The sequence below is a fragment of the Seriola aureovittata genome, chromosome 21, assembly GCF_021018895.1.
Source record: "Seriola aureovittata isolate HTS-2021-v1 ecotype China chromosome 21, ASM2101889v1, whole genome shotgun sequence".
Taxonomy (NCBI): domain Eukaryota; kingdom Metazoa; phylum Chordata; class Actinopteri; order Carangiformes; family Carangidae; genus Seriola; species Seriola aureovittata.
This window is the reverse complement of record NC_079384.1, coordinates 17,480,276-17,493,235: the sequence shown is the minus strand read 5'-3', so window position 1 is coordinate 17,493,235 and position 12,960 is coordinate 17,480,276. Positions and strand designations below refer to the sequence as shown.

The 12,960-nt window shown below is 41.1% G+C and overlaps 2 protein-coding genes across 4 annotated transcripts; both read left to right on the top strand.

Moving 5' to 3' along the window:
- Positions 1-53: 53 nt before the first annotated feature.
- hoxb6b (homeobox B6b) lies at positions 54-6,558 on the top strand. Of its 3 annotated transcripts, XM_056365713.1 has the most exons (4): positions 54-1,572; positions 4,252-4,648; positions 5,572-5,604; positions 5,689-6,558. In XM_056365713.1, the coding sequence occupies exons 1-4, from the start codon at positions 1,552-1,554 to the stop codon at positions 5,943-5,945; spliced, it is 708 nt and encodes a 235-aa protein (XP_056221688.1). In that variant the 5' UTR covers positions 54-1,551; the 3' UTR covers positions 5,946-6,558. The 3 variants fall into 3 exon arrangements, with proteins under 3 accessions (XP_056221688.1, XP_056221686.1, XP_056221687.1); XM_056365711.1 differs by lacking the exon at positions 54-1,572 and having other exon boundaries at positions 3,328-4,648; XM_056365712.1 differs by lacking the exons at positions 54-1,572; positions 5,572-5,604 and having other exon boundaries at positions 3,328-4,648.
- A 324-nt stretch (positions 6,559-6,882) lies between these two features.
- On the top strand, positions 6,883-9,415 carry hoxb5b (homeobox B5b). The gene is made up of 2 exons (XM_056365708.1): positions 6,883-7,839; positions 8,364-9,415. The coding sequence occupies exons 1-2, from the start codon at positions 7,200-7,202 to the stop codon at positions 8,609-8,611; spliced, it is 888 nt and encodes a 295-aa protein (XP_056221683.1). The 5' UTR covers positions 6,883-7,199; the 3' UTR covers positions 8,612-9,415.
- The last annotated feature ends 3,545 nt before the right edge of the window (positions 9,416-12,960 follow it).

Sequence of the window (12,960 nt, the reverse complement as noted above, 5' to 3'; positions counted from 1 at the left end):
TGGCTTTTCTGAAACCCACAGGCCTACAGAGAAAATGAATACCCCTTTATTAGTCTGTTCCTTCATTAAATTAGATTTAGGAATGATAATACAGACAAAAACATTGGCCTAATCATTTATTGTATTTGAAACTCTTATTCCTATATTTTTTTAACAAGAAAATGCGCATTTTAAGGAATTGACATTTGGAGTTTGTGCCTCTTGGAGGAAAGAAAACCAAAGCGAAGGGGGGAAAGTGTTGCGTTTGTGAAGCATCTCAGGAATTTATGGTTTTATTGCGTCTATAAATGTCGGAAATCCTCTTTTTGCCAAGTGAAAAAGACCAAACGTAAACGGAAATAGCCATAAGAACTAACAATGAGGAGAAATACGTTTTTTAAAGAATTAATTTCAGCCTGACTATAGGCTCTGCGTCGCTTTAAAACGGGAGTTTAATTTTGTCCTGATAATCTGCAGAGAGAAAAGTTCAGTTTAAAGTTTCTGTGACCTTAAATTCCCCCTGAGGACTGCAATCACGATTTCCATCTCTGGCCTGTATATGGTCAATCCCAAATTGATCTGCAGTCACTAGAGGAAATCGTCCATTCTGACAGACCCTAATAGGATTTAATGCAGAAAAAAAATCTTTTAGCCTGAAACCACGTTATTCAAGCACAAAAAAACTAAATCTTTGGCGTTTCACGTTTTGAGATTACGTGATTCCTTTGGCGCGTATTCAAAGTGAAACAAAATGAAAGACAAGGAACATAAACTTAAGGATTTAGAAGGTAAATATTATATCATTTAAATCCTGGATGATAGTTCTGTTGTGGTTACAGGACAATAAGAAGCTGTACAGACCTTTTGCGTCACCTACAAACCAGAGGCTGGAACAGAACCAAGTGCACCATCCAGTACAATGTCAACCTCACCAAAATCCTCCTACATTCCCACTTCCTAACACTTTCCCTCTCACGCAGCATCAAACTCAAACATCTCGGGGCCTAGGAGAAAATAAAGATGGCGATGGGAAAGCATGTCTTAAGCACAAAAACGGCTGCTGTTTATGAAAATTTACAACTTTGCCATGGAAGTTTACGACTCGCGGGGCTCCAGGATTGGTCGCTGCCGGTCATGTGGACAGCAGGAATGGGAACTTATTTCCCATGAGGTTATATTGCAGCTGCTGTTTTTCCACCGCTCATTCACTTAACACTAGTAACACAAGCTTTTTTCTTGGCTCTGTGTATATGCATTACGCGTGTGTCGTATTGTTTTGTCAGACGCGTGCGTAATTTTCCAAAAAAAACCAACCAAAAAAAAAAACAATTGGGCGATGGAGCCTCTGCGCGATGATGCCTCGGCGTGTGCGCCATGTTAATGTGGCTGCACTTGTGTAGCTATATGTTCGTGAAAATGAGAGATCAGCACACCCCTGGATGATGATGATGATGGTGATGATGGTGGTGATGATGGTGGGATTACTTTCATGAAATCACTTGAACAAAGTGGGGAAAAAGAGACAGAGAGGAAGCGAGAGGAGCTTGAGCAGGAGTGGCACCCACACTGGAAATGATGGATTATCAACAAAAGGTAAGGGCACCGTGTTTCTAATATAGCAGCGATTAACTGAGCACAAGTGCGCCGCTGCAGCTCTGTTGTGCCTGACCTGTCATTGTAGGGCCTGATGTTTATATTACTGGGAATGGGAAGATTAGTCTGCAAGAAATGGCAATTATCCAGTCCAAACCGTTTTTTTTTTTTTCTTGCGTTGTGTGAGCGATTCACAACCAGTTGCTGCTCTGTCTGCGTTTAACCCCTGAGAGGCTGCAGCGCCGGAAACAACCCGCAGTGTCTGACCTGAAAAAAATGAGTGAAAACAGCCACATTTTGTCAGTTTGGTCAAACTGGATGTTATATAATGATGACTGGTTTCGGCTGCAGGCCAGACAGGCCAGACAGGCTTGACTTTGATGATGATGATGATGGTAATGATGATGGTCAGGCAAGGCCTATGCTACAGCTGTGACGCCTTTTTCTTAAAAATCACCTACATCTGTTTTTTTTCCTCTGCTAACAGGTTTTTATTCTATTCTATCCTATTTTAGATGCTTTTATTTGGTCGTTTTATTCTGAAAATCGCGTCAGGAGTCTTTTAGGTTGAAACTGTGCGGCGCTGTCTCCTCCTCGAGCGCTTTCGTATCAATTTTTCCACATTTTTTATTATCTTTAAACAAATATTTGCTCCGAGTGTGGCTTTATATAAATATATGGAGCCAATAATCCATATATTAAACATTTTGTTGGATTTCCAGCGCATCTGTGGCGTTTGTGTGTCTAGTTCGACGCTGCAGTTTTGTACAAGAACGTCATGTGACATATGAAATACAGGAGATTTCTTTGTCATATTTCTGTCAGTACATATGTTGAATCAGTGTTTGTTTGCACTGTCCGGACTGGCCAGCTGTTGTCATGCAGCTGCAGATGTTGCGGCCTGGCTGAGAGGCGCCACCGTTCACATATTCAAGCCAAAAATGAAGATTTTATAATTCTAATGTTTAGATGTAAATGTTTTCGAAACAGATATTATCAAAATAAAAAATATTTACTTAAAGAGCTTCAGCGAAACTAAAGATGATATCAGAATTAATCATTTTTACTGAGGCACTATCATACAAATATTTATTTTTCTGTCTATTTCATCCAAAAGACTGTAACAAAATGAACACCCTCGTTATTATTATTACAACACACTGCTTTATTTCCTTATTTCAATTTACTTTTCATTCAATAAGGCAACTTCTCTTAAAGAGGAAAGCTAATTAAATAGACATTGTCTAAATGGAATTATAATGATCATAAATATTAATTATGACGTTTAATTTAGCAAATTTAATATTTTTTTGCGCGAAAATCCTGGAAAATTGTTTGATTAACTCCAGAAAGGGAGGGATTTAACTGCACTAGATTTTGGGGTCATTAATAATAGGAAGCAGCTAATACTAACTGGTGCATAATGATAACCATAGTAATGTATATAATACCACATAATATAGGCTAGCTACTAATATTAATATTAACATTTATTGATCTGCTTAATTATTACTAAATACAGATATTGATAGATGAGTAACTCATGATTCAGGTAAATACTGAGACTTACATCATTTATACTTACACTGTTTTTTTATTAAATGTGAAACTATGGTGTCCACTTGAAGGTGATGATGGTGATGACGATGATGGTGTGTGTGTGTGTATGTGGACGCGCGTGTCCTCCCTCCTGCTCTCCTGCACGTCTTCATGGACTGGATGGTGATGGCTGGAGATGGATCAGAGATCAGGACGAGCTCACACCTTTTATAAGAGTAAAAAAAAAAAAAAAAAAAAAAAAAAAATCATCATTATTGACGCAGATCTGGACTGAATCAGACTTGGAGCAGGATCTGTGGCGGCTGCATTAAGAACACAGCGGTTTATTGTGTGTGTTTGTTAGTTACAGTCGATTATTTTAAAGTAGATGGAAGTGAAGGCTGGAGGCAGAGGAAGAGGCTCAGAGAGGATGATGATGTTTCCCAGTAATTTGTGCGTAAAAGGAAATAATGCGCAGAGTGTTTGGCGCGTCATTGCGATGTTTTTTTCCTTCCTCTTTTTTTTTTTTGCATTTGAATTTGCATGTGAGAGTGTGTTTGTGTGAGAGTGCGTTTGTGTGCAATATGAGACAGAGAGGAAGGAAGAGTTTGTGCACGCATGCTTGTTTAAGTGTGTCTGTTTCCCTGGACTGTATTTGCATAAAAGGAACTGATGTGTTCTTTCACACACACACACACACACACACTTCATACATGTAGTGTGTTGGTTCTGTTCTCTTTTTTTTTTTTTTTTGGGTGTATATGTATTTCTATGAGTCGCAGCATCTCTGTGAGTGTGTGCGTGAGCGTGCGTAAAGACCGACAGACTCGAGCGCTTCATTTCGATTCACCGGGGACCCCTGCGCGCAACAAGAGCCCCCCATGGGTGCAATAGTGGAAGCACAGACGGCGGTGATTGGCCAGAGGTTGATCAGATGGTACACTTCCCCTCTGTATTCAGTGGCACCTCACAACCCCCCCTCTCAGCAAAAACCAAATCTCCGATAAAGTAATGGCAAAACCACTTGGACTATAAAAGACAACAAATCATATTCCTCCGGAGTATATACACCCCGTTGTCCACCCAATGAGTTCCTATTTTGTTAACTCAACTTTTCCCGTGTCTCTACCGGGAGGACAGGACTCTCTCCTGGGTCAGATACCGTTATATTCCTCGGGATACACCGATCCGTTAAGACACTACTCCAACGCGGCCACATATGGAGCAGCCAACATGCAGGAGAAGGTTTACCCGGCGTCCTACTACCAACAGACGGGCGCGGCGGCCGCGGCCATCTACGGCCGGGCCGGCGGCGGAGCTGCCTGCGACTACAACCCGGTCGGGACTTTCTACAAGGACGCGGAGGGCTCGTGCGCTTTCTCGAGCCGCGAGGACCAGCCGCTGTTTGTCACTCAGGAGCATCAGCAGCGCAAAGCGGAGTGCCCGGAGCAGACTGTCAGTATGAGCAGCAGCATCGACGACAAGTCCTCCACTCTCATCTACCCGTGGATGCAGAGGATGAACGCCTGCTCCGCCGGTGAGTACGAACCTTTGACTCTGTTGTTGTCACGGTGCCCGGAGGTAAAAGAGCGCAGGAGTGCATGAAGTGAGCGTGCCGAGCCTCAGAGTTACCTGTCAGCTGCGGACAGCTTCAGACCCACTCTCACGTTTAGACAGCTGAACATTTACAAAGAGCAAACTGCACGGAGTGATGATTAGAGGAAAGTAAGAGTTTGTGATTACACTGATTGCGCACAGATCTCCATGCGCCTTCAGGGCTTTGGCTACTACATCATCACATACATACACGACCACCGTGCACGCACACATGCACGCACGCACATACAGACTGGGCCTAGAGCTCTCAGCCTCTTGTCACATGGCATCTCCAGACTGGGCCTTTTTCAGAAATACAACAACACATTATATATATGAACTAAAAATAAATCTTAATTTCACTATAAATGTCAAAAAAACAAAACATTATTTAGTTGAACTCTGACTCTACACCTCTATTGTAGTGTTACAGAACAATATAGTGTTGTTATAAGAGAGAAAATACACCATGAGGTCACTTTTACGCACCACATTATTACCATCATGAGCTAGCCTACATTAATGGCATCATTTAGGAGAGTTTTTTTTAATTGAATATATGTAGAGATCATTATAATATCACTATAAGACGTGCCATGAGCACAATAAAGAGATATATGATATTATAGAATATAATATTTAGAAAATGAATATAAGATAGAGAGAGAGCCATCCACAGATGTGTGCGTAACTATAAGAAGAGAGTTTTACAGGATACATTTAAAAATATATATACAGTAAAGTACAGTTAGTGACTCTTATAATTTACTACTTTATGCACAGCTAAATATTATATCTGTATGTTATAAGTCTGTGATTTAGAGCTGCATTACACTGAATTACCACTTTATTGTATTTTTTCAGATACACCACTACAGATTTTGAGTGCAATTTCAGGTAGACTCTTCTCCTACACTTTGGAAATTCACACGAGACAAAACATTTAATTATTAACTGATGAATTAATTTCCTTGTTTCCAGGCCCATTTGGCAGCAGTGGCCGCAGGGGCCGACAGACCTACACCCGCTACCAGACTCTGGAGCTGGAGAAGGAGTTCCACTTTAACCGCTACCTGACCAGGAGGCGCCGGATAGAGATCTCCCACGCCCTGTGTCTGACGGAGAGACAGATCAAAATCTGGTTTCAGAACCGCAGGATGAAGTGGAAAAAGGAGAACAAACTCCTCAATCCCTCAAAGACGCCCGAGGAGGAGGAACAGGCAGAGAAGAAGAGCTAAAAGAAAAAAGAAAAAAAAAAGAAAAAAGAAAAAAAAAGGACACTGACAGAGAGGCATGTGTGTGTGTGCGCGCGTGTGTTTGTGTGCACACTCCCAGAATAAAAATGATGTATTATTTCTTTGTAGATAAAAGTGCTCCGAATCACATGTTAGAGACGTGTAGAGTGATAGACTTTGAGTATCTGCACGGTAACAGTGTCTGCATTAGGTTAAAATCAGGTCCTCCTCTGTTTGTCCTTGTGCTTGTGTCTTTATTTAGGGGACTATGCAAAAATCCGCCAAAATGTAAATAATTTTTAGTGTTTAGTTTTTGAAAATGTTGTTACCTCATTATCATAGGCCTACTGAGTTTTATTATTATTATTATTATTATTGTTTTCCTCATGACATTAAAAGAGGCTTCGTCCTTTACTGTACATCTTGTGCTGTAGTTGTTCTATAATAGTCTAGACTTGTTGTTTACAGCTGTGCCATCAGCAGCTGAATTTGTACAGATGAGAAATGTTACATGTTATTTATTGTTGTTCACCATGTGTTCAATGCACATCTGGATATTGTGTGCAATATTTTGTTTAGGAAATTGTACATAGAAATAAAAGCTTTTTGATGTATATTGGAAACTCTTGTGGTGTCATTCATGCTCAAGACAAAAATCTTATTATTATGAATATTATGAATATTTTTTAAAATTCGTACAGGGAGCTGTGCTGCTTCTAAAGTCACAGTAAACCTATAAATTCACATAAAACCAGAGTAAAGATTTAAATAATTTCCTGTTTGACACTGTGCGTGTTAACCTGCCAACAGTGCGGCTGATAAGTCTCTGTTATGTGTTACCTGAGCCTTTTGTGGCCTATATTATCAGTGTGTTACATAAATGATGGATGGCTCCGGGGCCTTGACAGCGCGTCCCGGCGGAGCACTACCACCTCTGTCCGGAAGATGGCGCTCTCTGCCCGCACGGCTCTCGGGGGCGCAGCGGGGAGGCACCATTGACTGGAGCCTAACGACCATTATTTCGTCATCATTTGTAACCATGGAGCATGAATTACCTCTTGAAGTCATCAGTGAGGATTTACGACTGGTCAACAAAGGCACGTGATTCCCGAACGCTCTCCCATATTTGGCCGCATACCTGGCAAAGTACAGTAGGGCTTCATTGCTTATAATTCATGATTGCATCCATAAATCGTGCAAGCACACAGGATTATAGCGACAAAGATCTACAAATCGAGGCTTTAAAAATCCAAGCAAATGAGCTCTTACTTTGTAAACTCGTTCTCAGGGCGCTATCCAAATGGCTCCGACTATCAGTTACTAAATTATGGGACTAACGGCGCTGTGAGCGGCTCCTTCAGAGACCCTGGCACCATGCACTCCGGGTCTTTCGGCTACAACTACAATGGCATGGACCTAACCGTGAACCGCACCAACACCGGCAGCCACTTCGGTGCCGTGAGAGAGGATGCCCGGGGATTCGGGCCGGACGCCCGGTACAGACAGACACCCAACTGCTCGCTCTCGTCTCCAGATCCGGTGCCGCCGTCGTGCGCCTCGGCCAGCCGGGAGCCGCTGGAACTAAAAAGCCCCTCTCCCCAGTCTGACCGGGGCACGACCTCGAGCGGCAACACGCTCAACAAAAGCAACAACGCTCATTTCACGGAGATAGAGGACGCCACCGTCGCCTCCGAGACCGAGGAAGGCGCGCACAGCAGCGGCGGCTCCAGCACGGCGACTCGGGCGCAGCAGCAGCAGCAGCAGCAGCAGCAGCAGCAACAGCAGCAGCAGCAGCAGCAGCACCAGGAACCCAACGCCACCTCCTCTACTCCCACATCAAATGATTGCCAAACACCACAAATATTCCCCTGGATGCGGAAACTGCACATAAGCCATGGTATATTTACACATCTAATAATATTTAGTTTTGAAGGGTGTCACGCCGGCGGTGTCATAAATCTGTCAGGTGTTGCATGAGTGAGCAGTGCTGGTGTGGATGACTGGGGGGGAGAAAGGCAGTGTTTGTGAAGTCTTTCTGGGACTGTTTGCTCTCGGTGGGGTCCAGGTTAACTGCCGCTGGAGCCTCACAGAGGATGGTTGGTGAAATGTGGATTTAGGCTCTTTCTTTCTTTTCTTTTTGTTCTTTTTTTGTTTGGTCAAATGTGCTGGTGGTGAGAGCTGGAGATAAGAACAGGGCAGTGATACCCGTGTTGTTATGTGTCGTGTTGGTTGCATGCATGCTTCCTTACTGCATCAGCTCATTTCATGTTGTGACCCCTCCAAAACAAAATAAGTCCAGCAGCCAAAAACCTCCTCCACTCCCCTCACCCCCCTCACCCCCACCTCCCCCCTCTTGTCTCTTCTCTTCTTGTTGTTGTTCAGTGCGGTTGCTAATTGTCTGGATTTTCTGTAAAATTGTAGATATGACTGGACCTGATGGGAAAAGGGCCCGAACTGCGTACACCCGCTACCAGACGCTAGAGCTGGAGAAAGAGTTTCACTTCAATAGGTACCTAACCAGACGGCGGAGGATAGAGATAGCCCACGCCCTGTGTCTTTCCGAAAGACAGATCAAAATCTGGTTTCAGAATCGCAGGATGAAGTGGAAGAAGGACAATAAACTGAAAAGCATGAGTCTTGTAACAGGAGGCAGCGCCTTCCACAACTGAATAACTTTTTGGGGAGAGTAAAAATAATAATAATTAAATAAAGAAAAAGAGAAAAAAAAAAGAGAAACAAAGAAAGAAAGAAAGAAATCCATGAGTACTGTAAAGCTATTGAAAGCGCAGCACCTTCCAGCATGCTATTGTGATAGAAAAAGAAGTATCCTGTGGTCTTAAAATGCCATTTTTAGTTTACTGTTGTTGTACTATGATAGCTTAGATGTCCTATTTGGAAAAAGAAGATGTAAATATTACTGGGGGTATTAACTGTCCATGCTCTTTGCTCTGTCTTTATCTCTCTTGAAGGTGTTTAAACTTGAGCTCTTTATTGTAACTTCTTGACGGTCTAACAGGAGTAAAATTCATTGTACAGTTACACACACTCACACACACACACACACTCACACACACACACACACATACACCCACACAATGAAAAAGAAAAGAAAAAAAAGTTTCCAAACCATATGCTGCTCTTCATTGAATGTAATGTTATTCCGGGGCCATTTAAAAAGCGCTTTAGTGTAACTTTTACTGCTATTTTTGATGGTTAATCTCGTGGCCAAAACCATAAACTTTCATAAACAAAGCCAATGTGTAGCTCTAGGATATTTTGTGCATCTATTATTATTATTATTGTTTAGAACTAATTATGAGCAATGCAAATGTATTCAACCTGTCAATGTGATAAATTTTTAGTGCAAAGGGTTATTCTGTGGATAGGCAGTGATGTAAGCTTTTTTCGCCAATAAGCTTTTTGTATTTGTAAGTGAACTCATAGCGCTTGGAAATAAAGTTTCTCTCAATTGCTTTGAACGTGTCTCGACTGTATTATCAATTAGGACGAATTCAGATACAAGGCAGGGTCATATTTAGGTTTTTTTTTTTGTTGAGCTGCGGAAAAAGTCCCGGTCTGCTTTGACCCGATCTAGACTCATTAATGATTAACCTGAAGGAATTGTTGAGATGTCGGATCAACAACAAGATTTTACACCAGTTTTTTTTTTTTTTTGGATGCATTTCTTCTTTTCTTTTTCTTTTTTTTTTTTTTTTTTTTTTAGCAGAGACAGAGTGAAAGAGAAGACTTTTTAAAACTTACCTCCTCTGACCTCTTTGCAGCGAGATGCGTGTTTGGCATTTGAGAAGTGTGTTGGTGATAAAATCCCCCTAAAAAAAAAAAAAAAAAAAAAGTAAATAAAGAGTTGCTTTGGCTTACAGGTATATAGGCAGTGCTGAAGTTGGTAAAAATCCCCCCTTACCAAAGATTGTATAGGCCTATATTACTTACAGACTGTGAAAAGTCACGTGAGGTCCATAAAGTTGGTTTTATGGTTTTGGGGAGTAGACAATGTACTATATAATTCACAACCTTGAATGAGAGTGACGGCTTAACTGCATGGATGGGACTGGAAAGGCTGGACTGGGGTTGGAAGTGGTGTCCAGTCATATTTAGTTGGCTTAAGCTGCTGGGAAAACTTGGAATAAGTGTTTGCTTATAAAAAATACTCTGGCTGCTGAATTTTTATCTGAAAGTGTCAGTTTAAATATGAAGTTTTTTATTTTATTGTGAGTGTAAATTGTAGTTTTAAAAAAAAAATGCTGCACACTCGTACAATTTGAGGGCAAATACATTTTTACCTGCAGGAAAATCACAGATTATTTGCCTTTTTTAAACATGTTTTCTCATCATGGAAATATTTAAATGTTTGGAAGTGGATGTTCCCGGCCTCAGAAATAGAAAATAGCCACTGATCAGAATTTCTCGTGCTAGAAATAAAGAATCACACAAAGCGCTTAACAAAAACAAAATGTTTTGCAGAAATAAAACTCTATATCTCTCGGATTTAAAACTATTTCAGAGGCTTTATGGAGCTGCCATGAAACGAACTTGAGCAAGCTCCTAGAATGATTTATCCAGATCTGTCAAGTCACCGAGCGGCCAAAGGTGAAGTCTCGGACAAACCCAGAGCTGGACACAGGCTTCACTGCTTTTACATAAAGAAATCCCAGGCTCTCTATAGGCTATAGTGCATTGTCTACCGGCCACTGATAAAACATAATGATATTATCTTCAGGAAACTGAAAGGCAGCAGTCTGTATGAGACTTGTGCAATATTTTCCAAAGTCTCTCCAAACTCATTTCAGGTAAAAAAAAGAAAAGAAAAAGAAAAAAGAAAAGAAAAGTTAAAACCAGTGGTGGGCTATATGGGTCCCAGACATTTTCCACATATTCATAACTATTAAGTGGCAATTTAACCAGCGTAATGAGTATTGCATATTGATAGGGGTAATCTGTACCCGGATCTCATGCATAATTCATGGCGGCGGGGATCATCGCTGGGTCAGTAGACGATATAGGCTGCAGCCGCAGATGCGTCAGGAGGAAGCGCGCTGCTGCCAGACTTTGCACTGTCACCATCGACACTCAGGTCTGCAGGAGAGTCTGTGGTTTGCGCACGAAATCAGAAACTTATAGGTTTTTATTGATAATATATTTCAACTTCTAAAAAGGGCTGTGCTTCTGGGAAAAATCACTGCAAACATGCTGCGTAAATTTAATAACAGAATTTAGCTCCACTTTGCTTTGTAGCAGCTGTTTTAAAAGTAACGTTTGCAGAAAGTGGTGCAAGAATTACAGCAAATCATATACGGTTGAAAAGCATCACAAAGCAACACAACCTCTGCTTTTAACCGCAAATGGTTGTGAGAATAAAATCTAGTTAAACAATATTTCCTAAAGCAGCCACAGCTTCAGCTCAATTAATGTAAACACTTGTTGTATCAGTTCTAATATTGAATGTAAAGCAGGAAACTGTATTTATTTAATAGTTATAAGTAACGCGAGGAAAGGTTTATGTTAATAACCGTTTTAAACCCCCTCCCATTTGATTTAATGCAGAGTGATTAATTTAATCATGATAAAATACATGGAACAAGTGTCACCTTGGACAGTTTATCGTGTCATAGATGCTCAACATCTGGCAGGATGTGTGAGAGTTCAGTTCGCTGCTGCTGCTGCTGCTGTGAGGTGTTTGTGATGCAGCTGTTCTGCCAGCAGAGGGCGCCTCAGACCGGTCCGCCTAATGATGGATGGTTTTTTTTTTTTCTCCCAGCTCGGGCTCTCATCATCGGGGGCACGCGGGTTAGAGAGCAGAGCGCAGAGAAACACCGTGTCACCACGAGCGTGTTTATGAGTTTATCTGTGGAGGTTTGCGCAGGCTGAGTGGCCGGAATGAACCTTTACTCCCTGACACTCTGAGCTGAGCTGCTCTCATGCATTTCTGTGCTTTACTCCACCACATTCGTCTAGATGCTTCTCAGATGAAGATTTTACATTGAGATAACATATGTTGAGCTTATAAAATACAAAACATTGTCACATATTTAACCAATATTTCCCAACCTTTCTTTTTTTTTCCTGTGACTCCTTATAGATAGCTCCTTCAGGTGTCAGGAGTTCAGGAGTTTTTCTTATCAGTTCCAAAGACACAAACTTGTGAGGTAAATTATATACCAGCATCCATAAAATCAAAAAAAGAAAAACAATTCTGTATCAAAAATTTATCAAAAGAGTTTTTTTCTTTCATTGATCATCTCATGACCTCTCAGATTTATGTGGTGACCCTTTTGAAAGAGACTGTAAAACCACCGCACCAAACCTAACTGTATATAAAGAAGTTAAAACTAGCTCCACCAGCTCCAACAGTAAAATGATAAATCGGCATTAAATATCTAATAATGTCATATTTAATAATGCATAAGTCACGGGAAACATTTGACTGCAGAACAAGTTTTACTTTCGGTACTTTAAGTAGGCTATATCCAGCTGCTTGTAATGGAGTATTTTTACATTATGGTATTGCTACTTTCACTTAAGTATCTGAGTTCTTCCACCGCTGTGAGCATGAAGGTGAAACCCAGGTTATATGGTTAAATAATTCAAAATAAGGAAAAGACTCTGGTGCCAAGAAAGAGCAAAACCTCACACTGGGTGTATTGACTGTATGTGAAGCCTATGACAGTGACACAAACAGTGGAAGGCTATCACCCACGATGTGACACGAACATGTTGATGATTCCCCGTGAACTATAACAGAAATAAACCCGCAATAAAGTCTTAACATGCTCATGTAGTTATCTGTCCAAACCTCGGCTGGAATTCCGGATGAAAGTGTTTTTTTGGTTCAGCTTTCAACTAATGGCTTTATTAATGATTAATAAAATCATTAAGTAATACTTTATAGAGCCATAAAAAGAACTTTTGGGTTGCCATGGTTGTGAAAACTCCTTTGACTGGTAACACGAATTGACGGGGTTATTTCTGTGATATACTGACTTATTACCATTTATAACTA

What these genes read in the sequence shown, in the direction of transcription:
- hoxb6b (XM_056365711.1), top strand. Translation starts at nt 4,198, where the DNA reads ATGAGTTCCTATTTTGTTAACTCAACTTTTCCCGTGTCTCTACCGGGA. An exon ending in GATGAACGCCTGCTCCGCCG is followed by an intron (nt 4,649 to 5,571) that starts GTGAGTACGAAC and finishes GTATTTTTTCAG; the next exon opens with ATACACCACTACAGATTTTG. An exon ending in GATTTTGAGTGCAATTTCAG is followed by an intron (nt 5,605 to 5,688) that starts GTAGACTCTTCT and finishes CCTTGTTTCCAG; the next exon opens with GCCCATTTGGCAGCAGTGGC.
- hoxb5b (XM_056365708.1), top strand. Translation starts at nt 7,200, where the DNA reads ATGAGCTCTTACTTTGTAAACTCGTTCTCAGGGCGCTATCCAAATGGC. An exon ending in GAAACTGCACATAAGCCATG is followed by an intron (nt 7,840 to 8,363) that starts GTATATTTACAC and finishes GTAAAATTGTAG; the next exon opens with ATATGACTGGACCTGATGGG.